Source organism: Cnephaeus nilssonii (genome assembly GCF_951640355.1).
Source record: "Cnephaeus nilssonii genome assembly, chromosome: 9".
Lineage (NCBI taxonomy): Eukaryota > Metazoa > Chordata > Mammalia > Chiroptera > Vespertilionidae > Cnephaeus > Cnephaeus nilssonii.
Window position 1 is genome coordinate 79702267 of NC_137080.1, and position 22397 is coordinate 79724663.

The 22397-nt window shown below is 40.1% G+C and overlaps 1 protein-coding gene across 1 annotated transcript in view; it reads left to right on the plus strand.

Moving 5' to 3' along the window:
* Positions 1 to 781: 781 nt before the first annotated feature.
* OPN5 (opsin 5) overlaps positions 782 to 22397 on the plus strand; it is a gene marked incomplete at both ends in the record, with an annotated part of 33000 nt that continues 11384 nt past the window's right edge. Inside the window, 4 exons of the mRNA XM_079781627.1 lie at positions 782 to 911; positions 4614 to 4733; positions 8284 to 8454; positions 11795 to 12129. Of these exons, the coding sequence (XP_079637753.1) occupies positions 782 to 911; positions 4614 to 4733; positions 8284 to 8454; positions 11795 to 12129 (756 nt within the window). The remainder of the gene's footprint in view (positions 912 to 4613; positions 4734 to 8283; positions 8455 to 11794; positions 12130 to 22397) is intronic.

A 22397-nucleotide genomic window follows, 5' to 3' on the forward strand; every position in this document is an offset into this window, starting at 1 on the left:
TAGAAAGTGAATTAGAAGAGGTTGCAGTGGGAAATAAGGAAGTTGCTTTCTGCTTTGGGAAACTTGAAATCCAAATTTTCCTGTGGATGAATTGTGAGTTACAACCAAAATTGAATTCTTTTCCAAATGGCCCCTCAAAAATCCAGCTCTTAAAATTATGTAGTTAAGTTTCTATGTTCCTTTGTACTTAATACCCTAATATCAACACTATGTATTCTCTTAAAATACACTAAACCTGATAGAGATTTTTTTTTGGACAATTTGTATAATTTTAAAAAACACCTATAATCTGGAAATTTTTAAAATATTCTATATATTTAAAATATTGATGGAGTAATCTATCTGTCTATCTATCATCTATCTACCTATCTATCTATTATCTACCTATCTATTGTAAACTCCATACAATATCTTCTCTTAGTTCAGACCTTTATAAAAATTGCTAAGAAGCAGTAAAACGAATAGGATTTGGCCTTCAACTTCATAGTCACTTCACCCAAGGGAGGAGTGAAGTAGCCCAAAGAGGGTAGCATGATGAAGAAATGAAATAATGTAGTCATGGATAATCAGCACACTGAATAATTAAATATTGACATATTTAGGTAGTCGAAAAGCATGTTAAAATGTTCTCCAGTTATTAATTAGACAACCACGCATGACTTGGGAACTTGTTTTTTATTTTACAAGTGGCATGGTTATGAGATGGTTCAAGTTGCCTTAGTCAGGTTCGTTGAGATCACTCCCAATTTGCTTTTCAGACTCTTGGTTGCCTGAGAACAGCATGGCGCTAAACCACACTGCCCTGCCCCAGGACGAGGGCCTGCCACACTACCTTCAAGACGGAGACCCCTTTGCTTCCAAACTTTCCTGGGAAGCGGATTTAGTGGCTGGATTTTACTTAACAATAATCGGTAAGCTTCCTTAATGTTTCTGTGCAAAAGCTGCATCTAGAAAATTCCTGGGCTGATATGTTGATTTTGCACCATGATTCCAACTCTCATGTGGATATTTTGAATGGAGGTGAAAAGTGGGAGGAAGGCAGAAGATGGGATGGATTCTCTATTATCTTTATTCTTAGAAATAAATATTCCCTTTATGACTCAAAGAATTTTACAGCAAAAAAAATAAAATTACCTTGAGACTACACTTCATATTCAATGTTTTGGTAGTAAGATTGTCTTCTGAATGAGAAAATGAGTGATAATGAGCTCTTATTTAAATACAGTGCTTTTGCTTGCTAAAAAATGCTTTGATATAATAAAAAATATTATAAGCTTAGAATGGACCATGATAAAGTAATTTGGGTGAGAGTTGAAAAGACCGCTTGGTAATAAAAAGTCCAGGGCCAAAGGCTTTTGTGCCTAACCCACATTGGCTTCCAGACTGTGTCATCCAATGCAGTGGCCACGTGGGTCCTGAGCACCCACCTGAGCTGTGACTTTTCCAAACTGAGATGCACTATAGTGTAAACACACACCAGACACTGAAGACTTAGTACCAGAAAAACAATGTAAAATAGCTCGTTAATCATTTTTTAAAATGATGACATGTCCTACCTATAATATTTTGGATATATTAGGTTAAGTAAATATTAAAATTAATTTAGTGCTATTTTTACTTTGTTAAATGTGACTACCAGAAAAAAAAATTAACTACATGTGTGGCTCACATTTCTGGTTTACATTATATTTCTATTGGGCAGCACTAGTCTAGGCACTCAGAATTCAACCATAATGCCTTTCTGAAATTTAAAATTGTTTCAAATTTGAGCAACCAGTGTACAGGTGGGTTATGTCTTTAGGTGTGTCTGCCTTTCATCTTTTCAGATGTTGGGTCAAGCTTTCTCTTTCTCTCTCTCCCTCCCTCCCACCTTCCCTCTCACTGACCTTCTCTTTCTCTCTCTCTCTTTCTCTCCCTCTCTCTTGTCTATTTATTACTGGATAAGAATTTTATTTAAACTCCTGAAATTAGCAAAACTCACTAGAAAAGTCTGGAGACCCCTCTAGGGTCACTGCCTGAGTCAAAAGAAATTCTGCTGCAAAGGGATTCCCTGGGTCCTTGGCTTTATTAGAAGTAATTATGAAACTGATTTAAATTCTATATTTTATAAATGGGCCTCCACATCCTTTCACACACAAATAGATACCGAATGCCCATTCTTCACCACAGTTTAAGTTACTTGGAAAACAGCAGTGAATAAAGTGGGCAAACTCTCTGCCCGCATGGGGACGATCTATCTGGAAATAAAATCCACATGGCATTTTTATTAAGCATAAGTACTTTCAATGATGAGAAAAGACAGAAAAATAGACATCATATAACTTGAATTTGTCTCAATTAATTGCAAGAAATGAATTAAAAAGTAGCATTTTTAACCTGACCAATTTCCCCAGGCAACACGAACTAGGGAGGGAGAGCTGTCCTTTCCCCACCCTGGCAGGAGAAACCAGGGAGAAGAGGCAACTAGAGTGGCTGTGAGTGGAGGAATCCAGAGAATTTCTCACTTGATGCACCTGGGGTTGGAGCTAGGAAAAAGAAGTCCAAAAAGAGTCCCCAAAGGGATCATCAAGTGACTTAGGGAGCTGGGGGTGGAGCCAAGACATGTTCCAGAACATTCAGTTTAGTTAGGGCCAGCTGGAGGGAGGTGGATTCATCCTAGGCCCAGGTCTTGGGCTTCATCCTGTGCCTGGTTTTCAGATCCTTCTAGGATAGGTTTACAGGATGTGCCCAGATTCCTTTTAAGGAACCAGAGTAGAATGACATTCTTGGTGGGCTGTGTTAAATACCGGAAGTCTTAGGGAAAACTGGGAGATGAAGAGATAAAACTGGAATGGAGGAGAAATAAACTACAGACCCATTCCCATCCTCTACTCTTTTACTATGACTTAGTTTATTATCTGTCAATATATGGGAGTTTATATATTTTCGTATTCATAGAAAGAGTCAGGATTTTCATCATATAAAAATGTTCCCCCTTTAGTCTTTATTTTCTTAACCGGATTTCCCTTAACAATCCTTTAAAATCAGTTTGCATTCTCTTGATACCCCCCTGCAGCTAAGATTGCCTGTGGAATAATCTAAATGCAACTCATAGTGAGTTGACTATATATGGATAATGCTTTGGGCACTGGGTGAAACCTTATGAATCAGAGGTAGTTAAGAAAGGAAAAGCAAGAAAACCAATAATCTCAAAAATATATATAGATATAGAAAGACAAAGGGTATTTAAAGACAAAGGGAACTTTGTGTTTCAAATGCATATGCATGCTTATTTCAATCTCTTTGGATATTAAGTAGATGGCATCTGTTTATAATTTTTCAAGTCATGTTTTCACATTTTAATTTCCCAGTGTGCCTTGCTAGCTGATTTCCTTTCATGAGCTATAGGTTTCACTGTAGTGGGTTTACTCAAGAATTCCATTCATTTCTATTTTTAACTCTTCTGCCTTAAGATAGCTAAAGAGAGTTTAAGGGACCATTAAGCAGCCCTGTTCCGGGGATCAGAACTTCCTAAGAGCACAAGGCAGCTAGTTCCTGGTGGTTTCATACCATCAGCTGAAACGCACACTTTTCTCCTTGCCTCCCAAATGAATTGTAGTGGAGAGGTAGGAATTAAAATAGAAAACTCTGGGTTTCTCCTGTTAATACTCTCCTTATTCCTTACTACTAAAGGCAGCTGTACAAGATTCTCATTTATACACAGCTACACTATGAAGCAAGAATTCCTGAAGAAATCTACTCTACATGTTAAGCTATGGAAGTAGGTGTATTCTTTTCTTAAATAAAGTCAGTAGGGATTTGGGTCATTTTGGATTTAAACTGGGTTTGTAAGAACTTTGGAACAGTTTCATTGTAATGCCACAGTCAATTAGTCATTAAATGAAAGGATATTAAAAAACAAGTGGGAACAGGTTGATACCATTGTTGGTAGGTTGGTGGTTGAGGGTCACTTTCTCTCCCTTTGGTGGGAGGGGAGAGCCCATATTACCAATTGTCACCCACTTCCCCTCTATACCTATTCCAGTAGCAGCTGCAGACACCAATGTCCACGTGTCCTCAGGAGGCTGTGGTCCTGGGGCGTGTCCCTAGGAGATGCCCTTTCCTGGCTGGGGGCCATGCCAGCTTCATCTGGCCTCAGCCTCTCCTGAATCCCTCAGAGTCCGCAGCGATAGTGAAAGCACCTAGTTCGGTTTGGGTCCACTTTATCTTCAGGATTTAACAAGAGCCAAGGGGTTAACCCATCTTATCAGAGGGAGGGAGTTCTAGAAAGTTAATACTCCATACAAATGCCTGAGGAAATATTTTACCGGGGACCAGTACAAGCACTGACTGTTAGGATGCCCACACCTTCCTAGGCTCACTGGGAAGTTATGGCTCCTTTTTCTGGGTAAGTTCAGTTTTATAATCCCTGGTTCCTATCCTTTTGGAGGCAACCATCCCTCACCTGTCACTCATGCTTTTTGTTTCATCTTCTTAATCTAGATTTTTATGTAGAGTCCTCTCACCACCCTCTAACCCTATGATGTCCGTTTTTGAAACTGAGAAGTGTTTCGTGTTTGAGTTGAACTCCTAATCCCAGTTTTAACGACGGGGATTTATATTTTTCTTTGTAGGGATTCTGTCCACAGTTGGAAATGGGTATGTCCTTTATATGTCCTCTAGACGGAAGAAGAAGCTGAGGCCGGCGGAAATAATGACTGTCAATTTGGCAGTCTGTGACCTGGGGATCTCAGGTAACACAATCATGCTGGTTCTTCTTTGGGGGTTGAATTGTGTCCCATTCTACAGTCCTCTCTGGCTCGGACATCACCCCCATCCCATCTCCTTTTGCTCCTCCCTTCCCAAGTCAGGTTTACATTTTGTGGTTAAGTCAACAAAGTGTTGTCTGGCTAAAACAATCATTCCTTCAGCCTTTATTGAACCCTTTCTATGTGCCAGGCATGTTAGATGTTGAAGATACTATCTGGAATAATACAGGATACCTCAGGCTAATCTAAATGCAACTCATAGTGAGTTGACTATATATGGATTTTGCTTTGGGTACTGGGTGAAACCTTATGAATCAGAGTTAGTTAAGAAAGGAAAAGCAAGACACCTCCAGATGTAGTAGGGCTTACTGAGTGAGAAAACAGAAACTTACCAGCAAGCTGTGGATCACTGTTTTGAGCTCCATTACACCCCTTTATTCCCATATGGAAATCTGTTAAAATAAGCAACTTTCATGCCCAGCAACTTTCATTTAATTGGTTGAGAATGTCACCTGGGTATCAGGATATTTAAAATTAGGGTTTTCAGATGTGTTTACTGTGAGTCCAAAATTGAAAACTGCTTCTCTGGCCTGAAGAATTTGGAATAAAATGTCTCTTTAGTTGTAATTCATTTTTGTAAATATGAATGACTTTGGGGAAAGCACCTCCCTTTGCTTTCATCTGTAAAATTCCCAAGTGGCCTAGATACACTCACATGTGCCTCTGGCGCCCACAGCCTGCTGCCGTGTAGCACGTAGGGTCTTCATTCACCAGAGTTGGGGGATGGAGTTTGAACAGCACACATCCACTCCTCTTTCTGCTGAAATCCTTTTAAAAGCTTCCCATCTGAAGCATCCCCTTGAAAAATATTTTCTGATATTCATTTCTCTCTTCACCTGGGGATATTCCTGCCACTGCCAATCTCTGAAACAAGGCCCAATAATAAGCCGCCCCTACTGAGCACTTATCACACGGCAGTGCGGTGCTGCCCTCCTACTGGGAGTTGGATGGTGTAGGTTATTTGGAAAGGTTTTACTCAGCACGGACAGACTTAAATAGCATGAACTCTTACAGGAAATACACAGGCACATTAGGAGGAGCATGACATGTCAGGCCCCTCTCTGTGAAAATAGCCAAGATGAACCCCAGGGAATTTTCGAGGCTGCAAAATAACTGCCATTTTTGCTATTGCCACGCGATGGCGCTGTCACAACATACATGACAGCTTTCCTGGTCAGCTAGCCCTGCTGACCCCTGAAGGTTCTCTTCCTGGTACTGAAGGTAAAGAGCTTGAAGAGTGCATTCTGTAAACTGGACACACATCTCCTCCAGAATGAAACCTGCTATTTCAGCCACTTCTTTCATCATTAAATCATACCCCTCTGATGCTTATGGCTGAATTAGACTAGGCTTGAGTAAAATGGCCTTAAATGGTTGTTTACATTGAAAATGCACTCAGCTAAACAGTTCTGCTCTAGAATTGCACAAACCACCTCATCAGTCTGCATATGTCTTTAGAGTAATTCCCCAGGAAATATTTTCTTCCATGTGATAGCTTTCTCTGGTTCTCAGATAATTTTTTCAACTTCTGAGGTCTATTTCTAATACACTTTCCCTTTCCAATAAACCTTAACATATGTTTGTGTCTGTATTATTTTTCTATTAGTCAACTATAGTCCATTATAAGCACCTTGAGCAAGCACATCCTAGAGACCAGGTGTCTATGCATCTGTACAACTAGCATTTGTTGTTTAAGTACCAATGGCTTGCAATCGTGTATAAGTATTAGAATCCCCTGGGGAGTTTATTTTTTTAAAAAGTATATTGAAGCCTGAACTTAGTGCAGATAAATTAAATCAAACTATCTAGGGATTGGAGTCCTGGACATTAATATTCAAAATAAATCAAAACAATGCAAACAAAGCAAAACAATTCCTTCAGCTATTCAGAACCAGATGGGTTCATTACCATTCCACTAAGCAAAGAAGGGAGAAACATTCTGCGTGACATTGCAAAGGTTCATCAAATGCTCGGCTCCAGAAGGAATCTTAAAATAGCTTTTGTTAATGGGTCGAAGGCACAACTGACACCAATTACCCCATGCGAGTCACTTTCACTTGTCTTTTGTTGCCTTCAGCACCCACCTGCAGACACTTAGCTCAAGCTTTGAATTGGCTATTTCCTCTGCCTAGAACATTTTTCCTCAAGATATTTCCACTGATTTAGGCATCTGCCTCAATGTCATATCCTCAGAGAGGTCTCCCCTGATCTCATTATGTAAACAACAATTTCTGTCTATCCCCTTCCTCTGCTTTATTTTTCTTCACAGCACAAATCACTACCTATCATTCCATTACATCGTATCGTACACTACAAATGATTTGTTTCTTTTGTCTGCTCTCCCTGTTAAAACATGAATTTGTGAATCTTGTTCTCTAGCACCTTGCTCTATTTGTGATAGAAGAGGCACTGGATAATTACTTGTTGGATACACTCGGTTTTACACTCGGTTTTCTTGCTGACACAGGTTAGGAAGCTCTCAGAATCTGAGAGTGCACAGTCTAGCAAGATGAGTGTGTCTAGCTGTCTAGACAACTGGAGGAGATGTGTGTCCAGCTTACAGAATGTGTTAACTGACGGAACTAACAGGCACTTCTACATACCTTTGCATACCAAGGAAGGGGCACTCCAGGGAGGGGTGGGGAAGGCCAGCACCTGCAGGCAGGGAATATCCGGTTGAATATTGGTAACTGGGTTCTCCTCATGCAGTAAGGTTCCAGAACCCTCTTGATAGATACGTCAGGTAGAGAGTTTGAAGAGCTTTGTGATCACATTACCTTCAGGGAGGTGGAGATTGAGTACAAGGACTGAACAGGGTGGGAATGAAAGTATAGATGCTCCTCCACGTGCAACAGGGTTACATCCCGATAAACCCAGCCCACATGGAACATATCGTAAGTCAAAAATGCATTTAATACACTAACCTAGTCCATCCAGCCTACCTTAAACATGCTCAGAACACTCACATTAGCCTACAGGCTGGCAATATCATCTGACAAAGCCAATCTATAATAATAAAAGTGTGATATGCTAATTAGACGGGATGGTTGAACAACCTTCTGGACAAAGCTGGGGCTGTGAGGGCCGAGCCCCTTGAATGAATTTTGTGCATCGGGCCTCTAGTTTTCCAATAAAAGTGTTAAATATCTCATGTACTTCATTTATTACACATATCATTTTCACACCATCATAAAGTCAAAAAATCATTACATTGAACCATCATAGGTTGGGGGACCACCTGTAAAAGAATATTTTCTAGAAAATGAATAGCAACAACAACAAACCCAATGGACAGCAAAAGGAATAAAGAGTTTAAAACCAAGAAATCTGGGCCTGATTGGAAAGAAATTGAACCTGACATTTACTAAAATAGCTCTCTCTCGTTTGATTAAGATGTAACTCAACAGTGAGTTGAGGTAGGTGGGTAAGTGTTAACTGGAGGGAACTTCCCTTCACAAACTGCTTGGCGCTCTAGTTGTAGGCAAACCGTTCACGATCATCTCTTGCTTCTGTCACCGCTGGGTGTTCGGCTGGATTGGCTGCCGCTGGTACGGATGGGCTGGATTTTTCTTTGGCTGTGGAAGTCTTATCACCATGACTGCTGTCAGCCTGGATCGATACCTGAAAATCTGCTATTTATCTTATGGTAAGTAGGAAGGCTTCTAACTCCCTGATAATCAAAGCTAGATGGCTTATCAGAACTGTCCGTATTTCACCCATAGGCAATAAACAAAGATTGTTCATAAACTCATTAATACTCAGGAGTATGTGTGTTTATAACCTATCTTATCCTAACATATGTTTAAAGGTTTGAATCGGTGTCAATGTGGCTTTCTTTTAATACTACATGTATAAGAATGTCTGGTGTTTGCTTTTAAAAGTATCCTTTCCTTGTATAAAGCTTCTCCCATGTTTTGCCATGCAGACAAAGGAAACAAAATGCTTTGGAAGGATGTTAGGTCCATGATGCTTAGCTGGTTCCCACACAGTAAGTGTAATTGCATAAGATGTTTGTGATTCTCCTCAAGCACCAAGGCTCCCTGTGATGGCAGAGATGAGGAATTCAACTGTCTGCCTCTAAGTTAGAGAGCCGGGCAGCTGGGTCTGCAGGAAAGGACACACACAGAAATGTCACCCAACGACCCTTTTGTGGTATTGGTAGGTAGGTAGAAAGATGAGTGACAGGCCAACAATAAACAAGTTTCCAGGGGCTGAAGTTTTTGTTTGTTCGTTTGGTTGGTTTTTAGTGATTAGACTATCCCACATGTTAGAATAACTTTTTATTACCTTTACTTCTTGGGTTCTGGAAACTTATTGAACCTACAATAGAAGCATTTGGGCCCTCAACTTCAATATTGAGAACCAATGGCAACCAGGGGATAATATTGGCTCCCTCTGGATTCAGCTGCTCTGTCTCTCAATCTGCCAATCAGAGTGACTATGACCATGAGGACAGAGCACAGTCTGGAGCCCGAGGCGGGAAAGGTTGAGTTGACTTGCCACTCTCAATGTAGTGGGGTTTTCCTTTGCATTTTAAAAGTTTACAGTCCCCAAATCCAAGGAAATCCTTCACAGGAAAGGGCAGGGTCATGATCCACCATCTTCACAATCCAGCACTCATTCTTTAAAAAAAAAAAAACACAAAAAACATTGCATCTCCTTTTGTAAACAGTTTAAAACTTCCAATAGAAATAGCTTAAATAAAAATTCCCAATAAGATAAAATATATAATTATATATATTCTAAATGACTTCAGAGTCAAATTATTTCTATAATCTTATTTTTGGTCATATCAGTGATGGAAGAAGGCTTGATTTGGGGTGGTGAACACATAATGCAATATATAGATGATGTATTATAGAATTCTACACCAGAAACTTATAGGATTTTAGTAACCAATGTCACTCCAATCAAGTCTATAAAAAAGAAAAATGTGAATATGTATATATGTATGTATAATATTATATTTATATATATATTATAGACAAGAAGGCAAAACGTTCAACTTCCTGGGAATATTGGAGGTATATGAAGCCTTAATGTCTCTGCTTTTTAAATATTTTCTTAAACATAGGCTTTGTGTCAATTAAAGAGGTGATCTTCTCCATCCTTAGAATGATTGCAGGGCATAACTACTATGGGAACTGTAGACCTTTCTCCCATATAATGTGATAAATTGTTTTAAGACATCCCTGACAGACAGCCACTTGGCCTCTTCTTGAATAATTCCAGTGACCAGTGACGGGGAGCTTACTACTGCACAAGGCAGCCCATTCTCTGATTGGTCTGCTATCATTGTTACAATGTTATTCCTTATATTAAGACAAAACTGCCTCCCAGTAATCTCCACCCATTGGTCCTAGTTCTGACTTCTGGAGCAACACAGAACCAACCTACTAATCTACTCCCTCCTGTACTTGACAGCCTTTCACCATACTCAAATGTAAGTATAAAACACCTTACCAAGTAACCCTAACCATAAATGCTTGTAAGTATGCCTATGCACATTCCGTAAATATATGGGATTTTCCATGCCCATGTTTTATCCATGATAATGGATAACCAAGGGCTGACATATATAGTTGTTATCCCTGTCTTGTTGGGCTCAAACATTTTTTTTTAAATGCCATGTACTTAAAAAAATAGAGATAATAGAGGATATAAACAATCTGTTCTATTTCTTGTTAGCACTAAATGAGACAAACCCAGGAGTAAAAAATGTATGTTACTGTTGTTCTGTATAGCTTGCAAAAGAGGCTTTGCATTATTTCACTTAATCTTATCAAAACCTGTAAGCAATATAGTCTTACTTCTTCCATTTAACTCATAAGAACACTAACATTGGCAGATCCCATGAAGAAGGTCAAATACTAGAATTGAGAAGTAGGCCCTGCTGCCTTCCCAAACCTCACAGGGCACTAAGTAAGGGCAAACCTTGAGTCTATGCCCAAGAAGTCATTTTTTTTTTTAATTAATATGTCTTGATATTTCTTTTCTGCTACTGTAAGACCAAGGCAGGAAGGCCCTGGTCTTCTCAGGCCCTGTGGTGTGAGGTGATAGGCAGGGTGTGGAAATAATTTCCCATGGGCTGCAGCCAACCAGCCCGTGGTGGTTGTGTTGAACTTTGGGAAATGCTCACCAGTGCCTTACAGCTCTTCTAGATGATTGCACTGTTTCTTCCTCCTGGAATTCTCTTTTGGTTAATAGACACTAGTGCTGAAAAATGGAGCTCATTATGTTTTTTTTTTCTTTTGTTTCATTTTCCTGAAAATATTTTCACAGAATATTTTGTAGAACGTGATACCGTCTACCTAGATTTCTTCCCTCTTCCCCTAAGGCTGTGTGAGTGTGGCTGTTGTGTTCATAAGGTTGAAAGATTCAAAATCTGCTCTCACCAAGCAGAGTCAACTATTTCAATGTCACCTCAAACAGCCATGATAAATTGCCCATCAATCCACACACGACAAGTGTTTAGGAAGACAAGTGAAATGAGAGACACAAAAGCTTTTAGGGAGAAGGGTACACATGTAAAAGATGTAAGCAATGTCTTGTCATTTGATTCTACCTTGGATGACCCACTAATACATGCCTTTTTTAGTTCAGTCTACCAGTTGGCCTCTTGCATTGAATAGGATCTCAAAGTTCATTCTGGATGCTTTCCCAAGATCCTCCACTGTCTTCAGCATCCTCTCATCTTTTTTTTCTGTCCTCTTTCCCCAGCTTTTGTCACGTCCCTCTCCAAAGGCTCCCAGATGTCTAGAGCAAACCATCCCTGTGAAATTACTTCCGATTTTATTCTCTTAGAAAAAGATCCAGCTCTGGAACTTTTCTCCCTTCCCTCCGCTCTCCCTCAGGCTTCAGTTATCTGACCACTTCTCCCAGAAGCTAATGGAATAACTCTTTGGATGTGGAATTTGACATATCGAGGGGAGGTATTTGGGTGGAGGGCAGATTATATCTTGGTAATGGTTTTCTTCCACCTCCAGGGGTTTGGCTGAAAAGGAAGCACACCTACATCTGCCTGGCATTCATCTGGGCCTATGCTTCCTTCTGGACCACAATGCCCTTGGTAGGTCTGGGGGACTACGTACCAGAGCCATTCGGAACCTCCTGCACCCTGGACTGGTGGCTGGCCCAGGCCACAGTAGGGGGTCAGATTTTCATCCTGAACATCCTCTTCTTCTGCCTCTTACTCCCAACGGCTGTGATTGTGTTCTCCTACGTGAAGATCATTGCCAAGGTTAAGTCCTCCTCCAAAAAAGTAGCTCATTTTGACAGTCGGATCCATGGCAGCCACATGCTGGAAATGAAACTGACCAAGGTAACTGCAGTAATCATTTACAGAGGTGTTTTCTAATCACTTAAAACTTCAAAGGGCAAAAAGGATAGGGAATGTTGGAGACTGGGAGGTCTTAGAATCTCTACTGTTTATGTCCTTCTGAACTTGGTTATTATTTATCTAAACCTTGTGGTATATCTTTTCTCTGTCTCTGTCTCAGTCTCTGTCTCTCTCTCATTTATACACAACATACATGCACACACACACACACACATACAATAATTCTAATATCTACCAAAATTATACAGTGGATCTACTGGAGACTTATTCTCTCTATTGAAGAGAATATTACTGGTTCTTATAAATTATTTTAGCATAAGAATCATAACTTTTATAAATTTTAAAATGCCTCACAGAATTTACTGTTTTATATGGACTTTGATTAGGGACATGATTGGGGACATTCTGCTCTCACACTTTGTTTATAGAGTAAGAACTTACCACATCTGCTTTCCTATGGAAACTTAACACAGGAGCAATTTCCGCAGATTTGAATCCCCTGGTAAATGCTAGTTTTCAGAGTTGGCAACAATTTAAATATTGTGACATAAGGAAAAGGGCAGACAATTTGAAAACAAACTAAGGTATTAATTTTATCACCAACACTTGCCAGGTTTGTGACCCAAAGCTAGACACCTTTAAGTATCTATTTCTTCATGAGTATAATCTATCGCATTGGGTTATGGTGGAGATTTAATGAGATAAAGCATGTTGTCCTGTCATCTGATGCATAGATGTTAAATAAACCATAACTTTGCCTTTCTCTTTATACTTTCATCATGTCTCATCCTTATGTGGAAAATACTTCTCAGCTCATACTATCACAATAAATGACATACAGATAATATCAAACTGTATCATTAATATTAGTACATTGGACTTTTCATCTTCTATTTTAAAGATAAAAGCAAATGTAGATGGAAGTTCTAGTAATTCCTTCTGGTAACCCAGTCAGCCATGTTGATGGATAGCCCACCTTCAGGTGTCATCACCGCCTTCTTTAAGGACCAAGGTCTCAGGGACTTTACTAGTTCCTTATTGACTGGAGATGGCTTCCTAATAAGCCAGGGACTTCCTCTTAGTCATTCTTCTCTCCAAATTGCTGAATTCCAGTTGTTCTAAGATCTCTTGGTTGCACAGTTGAGCTAAAGATTCTTTTTTGAAAAATTAAAATTAAAATACAGTTGACATCCAATATTAGATGTATAACCCAGTGATGCAACATTTATATTCCTTATGAGATCACCAAAATAGTCTTGTAACTGTCACCATACAAAGTTATTATGATAATATTGACTGATTCTCCAATACTATACATTACATTCCTGTGACTTATTATTATTATGTTTTTTATAACTGGAGGTTTGTACCTTTTCTTCTCCTTTCCCTTTTTTACCCATTCCCCACTTTACTCCCCTCTGGCTACCATCAGTTTGTTCCAATTGACTTTTGCTCCCTAAACTCCACTTGCTAGGCAGGAGGAAGTTTGATGGAACTTTTCATCATTCGAAGTCTATACCAATAACCTAAATACAGAGCAGCTCTTCATGGACAAAAATGCAGAATCGGGAATCATGATCTACTTCTATCTTATAACTGGCTACAAAGTAGGAAAAAGTTTTTCATAAAATGAAGGATCACAAATTAATTTTTTCATTTTCAGCTCTTCCTTGAGCTCCTAGCTCTAAAAAATAAATAAATCCAAGTTAAATGTGAGTTACACTTAATCCAAATTCTATTCTATATCCAGCACTGTTCTAGGAACTGGGTGAATGCAACAGTGATAGTGTTCCTTTCTAGTCATTGATGGAAGGTGGCCCAGGGAAACAACACGATGTCTATCACACTGCTGTGGATTTCAGTTGACCTGGCAGCCCTGTAATTTGACATACCGTGAGGGTGCTGAGATGTCATGTGACTTTCTCTTCTTCCATCCCCCAGTGTCATTGGCCTTGAGACATTTTTATGATCTTGCCTAGTGAATCTGGGTCCTCATATGCACGAGGTCCTTCTCTAGTTTCTTCAAGTCTGTTACTCATCAAGTCTGTTCTCTTTCCTGTTTGTCTAGTTGCTTGACTTGACCCCCTCACAATTATGAATATGCCAGGTTCTTATTTTTGTTGTGTATTCGTAGAGGGTTGGTAACTTCTGAAGCTCATTATCCATATGAGGCAAAGCTCAGCACACACCATTTAATTTGACTTATGATCATTCTCCTTGTCCTAGACTGCATAGATTAAACAGGCTCACCCAGACCAGATTAACCAAACAGATGTTAAATGAAAAGTGTAGGTATATATGTGCATGATTTTATTTTATGTATATTTTCTACCATATATACTGAATGATATTGTATATTATTTCTATATTTCATTTACATATATTACATGTATATTTGAATAACCTAAATATATGTTTCTAATTATTCACACTTGTGCAAAAACCTTAAGTCAAAATTGAACCCACAGTGAAAAATAAACACAACTTTCTATTGTGGCATATTCTGTACTAAATTAAAACTATTTTAAATTACTATTAATATGACCTTGATTTTCTATACTGAGTGAAAATAAATAGGAAAAAAAAGCCTCCTGCTGGGTCTTTTTCCTTCATTTAGCTACCTCTCAGGATTGGCAATTTGCCTGTTTGCTTGGAGCTTCTGATCTTCAGAACAGCCTGGTCTAAAAGCTTATTACTTAAAGGCCACCTCCGAGGATTCTGGGATCAAAATCATTTACTTTTTTGTGTACTCTAATTATTTCTAGATGGGTTATTACCTGGGCCTGTGTTTTGCCAGTCTGGCTTTGTCAACTTAAAAATTGATGTTTTATTTATAACCCTTTCTCCACACTGTAGCTTCCCTCTAATTTATTTTAAAAGGTGGTTTTGCTAGGCTTTTGTAGCAGGCTGAAATTTCACAGACTACAGAAATTGCAGAGGTGTGCAAAGTAAAATAAAATAATCATAAAGAAACCAAAAGGAAAAACATACTCTCTTTATATATATGTCTATGACTCAGCCTAACCTCATTTTTAGGTCTTCATTTGACCTTGTAAAACAATGTTAAACAATCAGGATAAATACAGTTGAATCAAGAGTTTTTGTCCTCTTCTCACGGCTATGTTCTACTAGTAAGGACATCTTTATAATTCCACAGTGCCAATGGGTGGGGGCTCCTAGTCTGCTGGTTGTTTATTGATCCTGGTATTGCTGAGATATTTAAGGTTCCCTCTGGTCTCAGTCATCACTTGTCATGGGTCACTTTGCATCCTTCTTGTCCCAACTGTAAAGCCTCTTCAGATTCATCAACAATTCCAGCTACTTCCCCATCTTTGGACTGCAAATGTTGGGAGCTTGGTTAAGACCCTGAAAAGTGAGGCATATGTTTTCTGCTCTTCTATCTCCAAAGCATTGAGGCTCTATTGCTCCCAGACCCCCATCCCTGTCCCTCCTCCTCTCCCCATCCCCACCCCATGCTAGCTCAGTGGAATAGCTTCAGAACAGTTTCTCCAGGTCAGCTACCAGCTCCTCCGATGCCCTCCCTCGCCTTCTGGCTGTAGGCTCTTCACTCACGCTGCAGTGGGAAAACTGGCTCCTACTGCACATGCATCCCTTAAATTGTTCACATAATAAGCCTAATACCCCGAGTCCTTCAAGTCTCTCGCTGCGGATACTCAAAGTCATTTTAATCCCACTCAAAACCCTCTTCTCCGATGTATTTTCTCTCTCGTAAATTTCCAGTTTCTTTGATAAAACTCAGATGCGGAGAAATGAATGTTTTACTTCTTTGGGTATTTTGGCTTCTAAAAACCTTCACACAAGGCAATGAAGGCTCTTGCTGCTACTTTACAGAGGGAGGTGGTGGAGTCACAGGAAGGGAATGCCAGAAGCATAGATTAATTTTTCCAGATATTAGTAGGCAAATTCTATTAGTATTTCATATTTATTCATTAAACATACGTAGATCAGCTATAGTGTCCCAGACCTATAGTTAGTATCTAGATCCTGTGGGTACCCAGCTTTCTCTTAATTTTCCTATTTCCTCTAAAGTCCCTGCCTAGTTTAAGCCCCTCTGTAGGCCATCAGAGCACTTGGCACATTTACGTTACTGAATCTCATGTTTATTGCTCTTTTTTGAAAGACAGTAGGCAGGTGAGGGCAAGCACTGTTTGCTGCTGCCCTCCATAGCCTGGTGCCTGCTAGATGCTTAATCAAGATTGCTGTAATGAATACATAATTGCATAAATGAAGTTAGCCTAATTATGTTTGATGAGTGTTAAGCAGTCCCTTGACCCCTGGCTTCAGCCCCTCTTTCCCTTTTATTCCTGAAGAGGTGTTTTGTTTTGCTTTGTTCTTTCACCATGATTGTAAATTCTTTTTTTTTAAATTCATGAACATAAATGTCTGCTTCCCTCAAAGGATTCCTCTCCTTTGTTGCTCATCAAGTGTTATTTATCATTGATGATTTGGATTCAGGGAACCCCATGTGAATTCCAAAGGTAGTCCGTAATAAGGCTGACTGCACTGCTTTATTTTTTCACCTAATTAATTAACTTATTTTATCTGTTTCTTTTTAACTTAAATGTCACTTCCCAGAGAAATATTCCCTGATTGAATTCATCTTCTTATTATAATACTAGGGGCCCGGTGCACGAAATTCGTACACTGGGGAGGGGTCCCTCAGCCCAGCCTGCTGGGAGTGTACCTAAGCCCCAGTCTGGCCTCCCTTTGCGGGAGGCCACCGGGCTGATCCGTGGAAGGCGCCAGCCCCATCACCCCGCTACTGCAGCCACTGCCAGTCACCGCAGCCACCAAGGTATTTTCATCAACACGGACTCCAGTCCCTTCACCATGAAAAAATGGCAACTTTCTTTAGGCATTTTCAAGATGTGGCTTTCATAGGATATGACATTTCTTTCTTTATTTTTCTTTTTATCCTCACCTGAGGATATGTTTCCATTGATTTTTTTTCCCCTTCCCTCTGATCCCAGGCTCAGCCCCTGCCCAAGCCTAAAGCCTCAGCCCCAGGCTTTAGGCTTGGGAAAGGCCCCCTCCCCTCCGATGGCTGGCTGGGAGTGACCTGGGTGCCAAGGAGGTTCCTAGGACCCAAGTATGTATACAAATTAACCACCATTTTTGTTTGGTTAATTTGATATACTCACTCTGATTGGCTGTGAGCATAGCGGAAGTACGGTCAATTTACATGTTTCTCTATTATTAGGTAAGATTTTCATGCTGCCTTTACATTTTCTTCTTAGAATATGTCACAATATATAATTAATTTACAATTACATATTTATTTTTGTGATTATTTGCTCAATGTCTGGTTTTACCACTAGTAATAAGGCCCATGGGGTTAATAACCATATCATTTTGTTTACTTTATGGCTAGTTTTGCCACTAGCCCACCGAGAAGTCTCACATAGGTGACATTTGTTATTTATTTTGGCTGCCAGTGGCTAAGCCCCTTTCTGTGACTGGAATTTTTGTATTGAGGAATTTCTAACATTTTGTGTCTTGCTGAGGAGTGTGGGAAAGCAGGGCTGGCAAAGATCGCCTCTTAATTTAAAAGATACAGAAAAACCAGTTATTACTTTTCCTAGATTCCTTTGCAGCTAGAATACAGCTCTGACCCTAGGCTCCAGGCACATCAGCCTATCTCAGGAATTAGTGACACCAGATAAAGGGGCAGGGAGGGCTCTCCCCAGGCCATGGCTACAGCAGCAATAGTTTCTGCATCAGAACCAGTTCAGGGCATAGTTTTGGGTATGATTTCTGTCTGCTTGGCCTCATTCTAAGTCCAGCATTCTCAGTGAGGCTGTGTCCTCACCAACACATTCCTTTTCTGTCTCACTCAGCCAACCTCCATTTCTATTGCTTGAACTCAGAATCTTGACAGATTTACTTTGAGTCAATAACTTTCCCTCTCTAGGCTTTAGTTTTCTCATCTATGAAAAAAGCTGTGGGAGGGGGATTAAGTGATAACTAAGTTACCTTCTAAAACTCTGAGGTTTGCTCTGCCAGCATGGCTCAGTGGTTGAGCATCAACCTATGAACCAGGATGGTTCAATTCCCAGTCTGGGCACATGCCCAGGTTTCAGGCTCCATCCCCAGGGGGAGGTGTGCAGGAAGTAACCGATCAATGATTCTCTCTCATCATTGATGTTTCTCTCTTCCTTTCTGAAATCAATAAAAATATATTAAAATTAAATTAATACAACTCTTAGATTCTGTGAAAATGGCTAGATTGGTTGGATTATTTATAGGTCTGTGGTGCCAGTTTGGCTCAATGGGTAGAGCATCATGATGCCTGTGGACCAAAGGGTCCCAAGTTTGATTCAGGTCAGGGGCATGTATCTTGGTTGCAGGCTCCTCCCTGGCCCAGGTCCTAGTTGGGGTGCATGCAGGAGGCAACCAATCAATGTGTTTCTCTCACATTGATATTTCTCTCTGTCTTTCCCTCACTCTTCCACTTTCTCTAAAAATTGATAGAAAATTATCCTCAGGTGAGGATTAAAAAAAAAAAAAAAAGATATGTGGTAATAGCTCTTATTTCTAAAACCACCTGGCCTCCCCACCTGAGTACCTGAGTGTTTACCCACCTCCAAATAGCAGTATCCCCATCTTGGTTCATCTGTAATGAACAGTGAACTCTCCCTTGTTTTGTTGAACCAGATACTTATAAATGTACTAGAGGCCCAGAGCATGAAATTCATGCATAGGTATGGTCCCTAGGCCTGGCCTGCAATCAGGGCCATCTTCCCTGGCTGCTGGCAGCCGGCCCCGCCCCACCACCACCACCCACCCCCAGTTCCCTGTTCCCCATTGGGAGATTGGAGCCTGCTGGCCAGGGGGAGGAACTGAGAGGTTGGTCGGCAAGCCCCGATTGGGCGATGCCTGTGGGCTGGGGGAAGCTCCTGCATTGAGCATCTGCCCCCTGGTGGTCAGCGCACATCATAGTGACCAGTCGTTCTGCCATCTGGTCGATTTGCATATTACGCTTTTATATATAGAGAGATATTTTCTGTTCTCTATGCCAGCCACTACCTCATTGGAATATTGTGTTCAGTTTTAGATAAAAACTCTAAAACACAGATGCATGGAGTGACATGACCTAATTTACAACTTCTCCTCTCAACAAGCTTTCACTTGTTTATAGAGTAGTGGTATTTTAAGATTTGAGAAAATTGCAACTGGGAAGTGCAGAATTCTTCTGCTTCTTTTTTTTTTTTTAAGTATGAATTGATGTTCTCTACTTGGATCACAACCAGGGCTGACATATGGCAGACACACCGAAGCTCTCAAGAGTTTTTTCCTAGAAAAATGTTTGAAGGAGGGTTTGGGACAGTTGACTCTAGTTGTCATTCTGCTGGTAACATAGAAGGAAGGTAGAAACTCAAACTAGATATTCTTAGAGTTGCTGAATTAGTTAATTTCTTAAAGGTGGTGTGCAAGGTTAATATCACCATCCTTGCTTTTCTATAGATGAGGGGTCTGGGGGCAAAAGGAGGGAGATCATGATGTCAAGTTCTCTGCCTTCCTCCATACCATTGGATGTATCACTCAATGACAGGCTGGAGTCTTATAACTGGCATCTACTACTGCATTACTATCTTTTCATATCATTTATCCCCTCCAATTGGGAGCAAATCTATAAAATTGCTAGCTATACCCAAGACAAAAAAAAAATCAAAACCAAATCTTATTATTCCTATGCTCCTGTGAATTGTAGGTCCCCCTCCCCATTCTCTAATTGCACAGATGTGGTGATGGCTCTTCTTGTGACCTTATCTCATCCCAAACACTGAAATATATTTCTTATTACTAGTCTAGCTGCTTCTGCAATGTGATTCAGTCCTGTTATTGGTGGGGAATTTCTTCCATCTCTTTGGTCCTTCTGTTCAGCCTCAACTTCCATGTCAATTCCATGTCCTCTTCACCTCTATTTCATTGTTCAAGAGGGCATGGGGCTTCAGCTGTTGGCTGAAGTCTTATTCATGTCAGGGCAAAGGAGCCTGATGGGAAGAACTGAAATAGTGGTTCTTAGAGGCTCAGGGATTCTGCCTCATTCACATTGGTCCTTGGAGCTGAACCAAGATGAGAATCCAAAGCCCAGAGTATCTCCATGTCAGTGACTGTCCCTCAATTCTACACTAGCCACACAGAGAGGACAGGACCCCTCTTCTTGGAAATGTCTGCTGGGATGGTTCAGGTGTGTTGGGTCCAACAGCAGACCCTATGATTGGACAATTTACTTTCAGTCCTATTGTTTTAATTGGTTAATTCACTGGACTTGATCCATACGGGCAATATTAGTTCCATGACACTTGATGCCAGCCTGCACTGGAGCTGAAACACAATGATATCCCTTGGTCTCTGCAGCAAGATGATTTTGAAAGGAACTGGCCTGCAGATGTGATTCTTTTGTAGAAGCTAAACACATATTCTGTGATTTTCCTCCCACAAAAACTGCCCAATTTAAAAATTTAAAGTTTTACTGCTTTCCCAGTGAACCAAAAAGCAGTGATAAAAGTGCAGCAATTAAAAACTAAACAACTTAGAGAAAGCAGACAGGTACAGGTGCCCATGTTATAACGGGTTTAAGGATATCTGGGAGAAAAATTCTGGAAAACTGAAATGAGGACACACTTAGAAATGAGGAGGGTAAAGAACAGACTGCAGAAATGATTAAACACAGTTGAGTAGAAAACTGAGTAGAAAGTTCTGGGAAAACTGAGCGCTACATGAAACTTTTGGAAGATTTTGTAGAATATATCTTAAAACAGGTTGAATATTTTAATGTTTAATATTTTGTGGAATATATTTTAACATGAGAAGGTTGAAAATAATGAACATCCCTCATTTTAACTTCGTATTCACTTCAAAAACCTAAGTAACATTCTTTAATAGCTTTTAAATCCAGGGTTCCTTCACTCTTTCTGCTTTAAACCTGCTTTCTAGTCATTCACTTTAAAGTATTTAGCTTTATTCTAATCTCAGAAAAACCACACTGATTTATTTGCTGTATTTATAAACTACAGTAGTTTAATTCTCCTATGCCCTTTTAAAAGGGATAACAGAATGAAGACGTTTTTGGTCCTTCCTGTTGCCCATTGTACATTCCCATGATAGTAGAAAATATGTAAAATGTGGAATATATTATGGACTAAGTGCCGATCTATTTTTTGTCGATGACTTTGGCAGCAATACAGAAAACAGCTCTTCATTAAGATACTGTGAAATAAAAACCTCACCAAAAGGAGAAGGGATGCTGCTATGTTAAGTGCCCAGACATCTGCTAAAGCAAGTTTTATTTGTATAGTTATTGTTTAGTGGGGGTTTGAAAAAATATACCCTCAGTGTGAGCCTAGGGGCCTCCATTTCATTTACAAACAAAACTCACATCAACCAAACCAAATACAATCTCACCCGGGTAATCTTCTGCAGAAAATGGAAAAGCAAGCACGCAGGGGACTTGTGTATGTGTGGTATGCCTGGTTTGTAACTGTGAAGCACAGGTGAGAATTTTGGCTCAGGACCTTAACACAAGGCTGCAGAACGGGCTTCGGGACCCGGGGGAGGTCTGGGCTAATTTGATTCATCTCCTTGGGATTAGATTTCTATTTGCAAAGTGGAATGAAATTAAATATTGTTGAGGGGTTTTTGTTGTTTTGCTGCAGTTACATTTTAGAGTTGAGCCTTGAACTTTCTGGGTGAAATTCTAGAACCTGCGACTTAAGGGTAGATTTGCTTGTTATTTGGCACATCTCACACATGCAGGCTTCCCAGGGCTCATGCACGCTGCTGACAGGCTGTTCACAGGCCAAGCAGACTGAGGGGTATGGACAGTTCCTGCATGCAACACTCTCTGCTCCCACAAAGCACGTTGAAATGCACATGCACACAAATGACTTTGCTTAAAAAATACTTATCCAACTAGATTTCTACTATTATTTTATTGACTTTTAGAGAGAGAGAGAGAGAGAGAAATACATGGCTTTGTTGCCTCCAGCATTTGCATACTGACCTGGGATAGAGCCCCCATCCTGGGTATGTGCCAGAGTGGAACCTACATCCTTTTGGTGTACAGGATGATGCCACAACCAGCTGAGCCCCCGTCCAGGGCTCCAGTTGGATTTCTAAAGCAAAAAAGGATGCATAAATACTGTTGCTTTAACTCTATTAATAAAATATTTTGTGTCTTATTATTCATTATTGATCCTCTACACCCGTTCTTCATGGCCTTGATG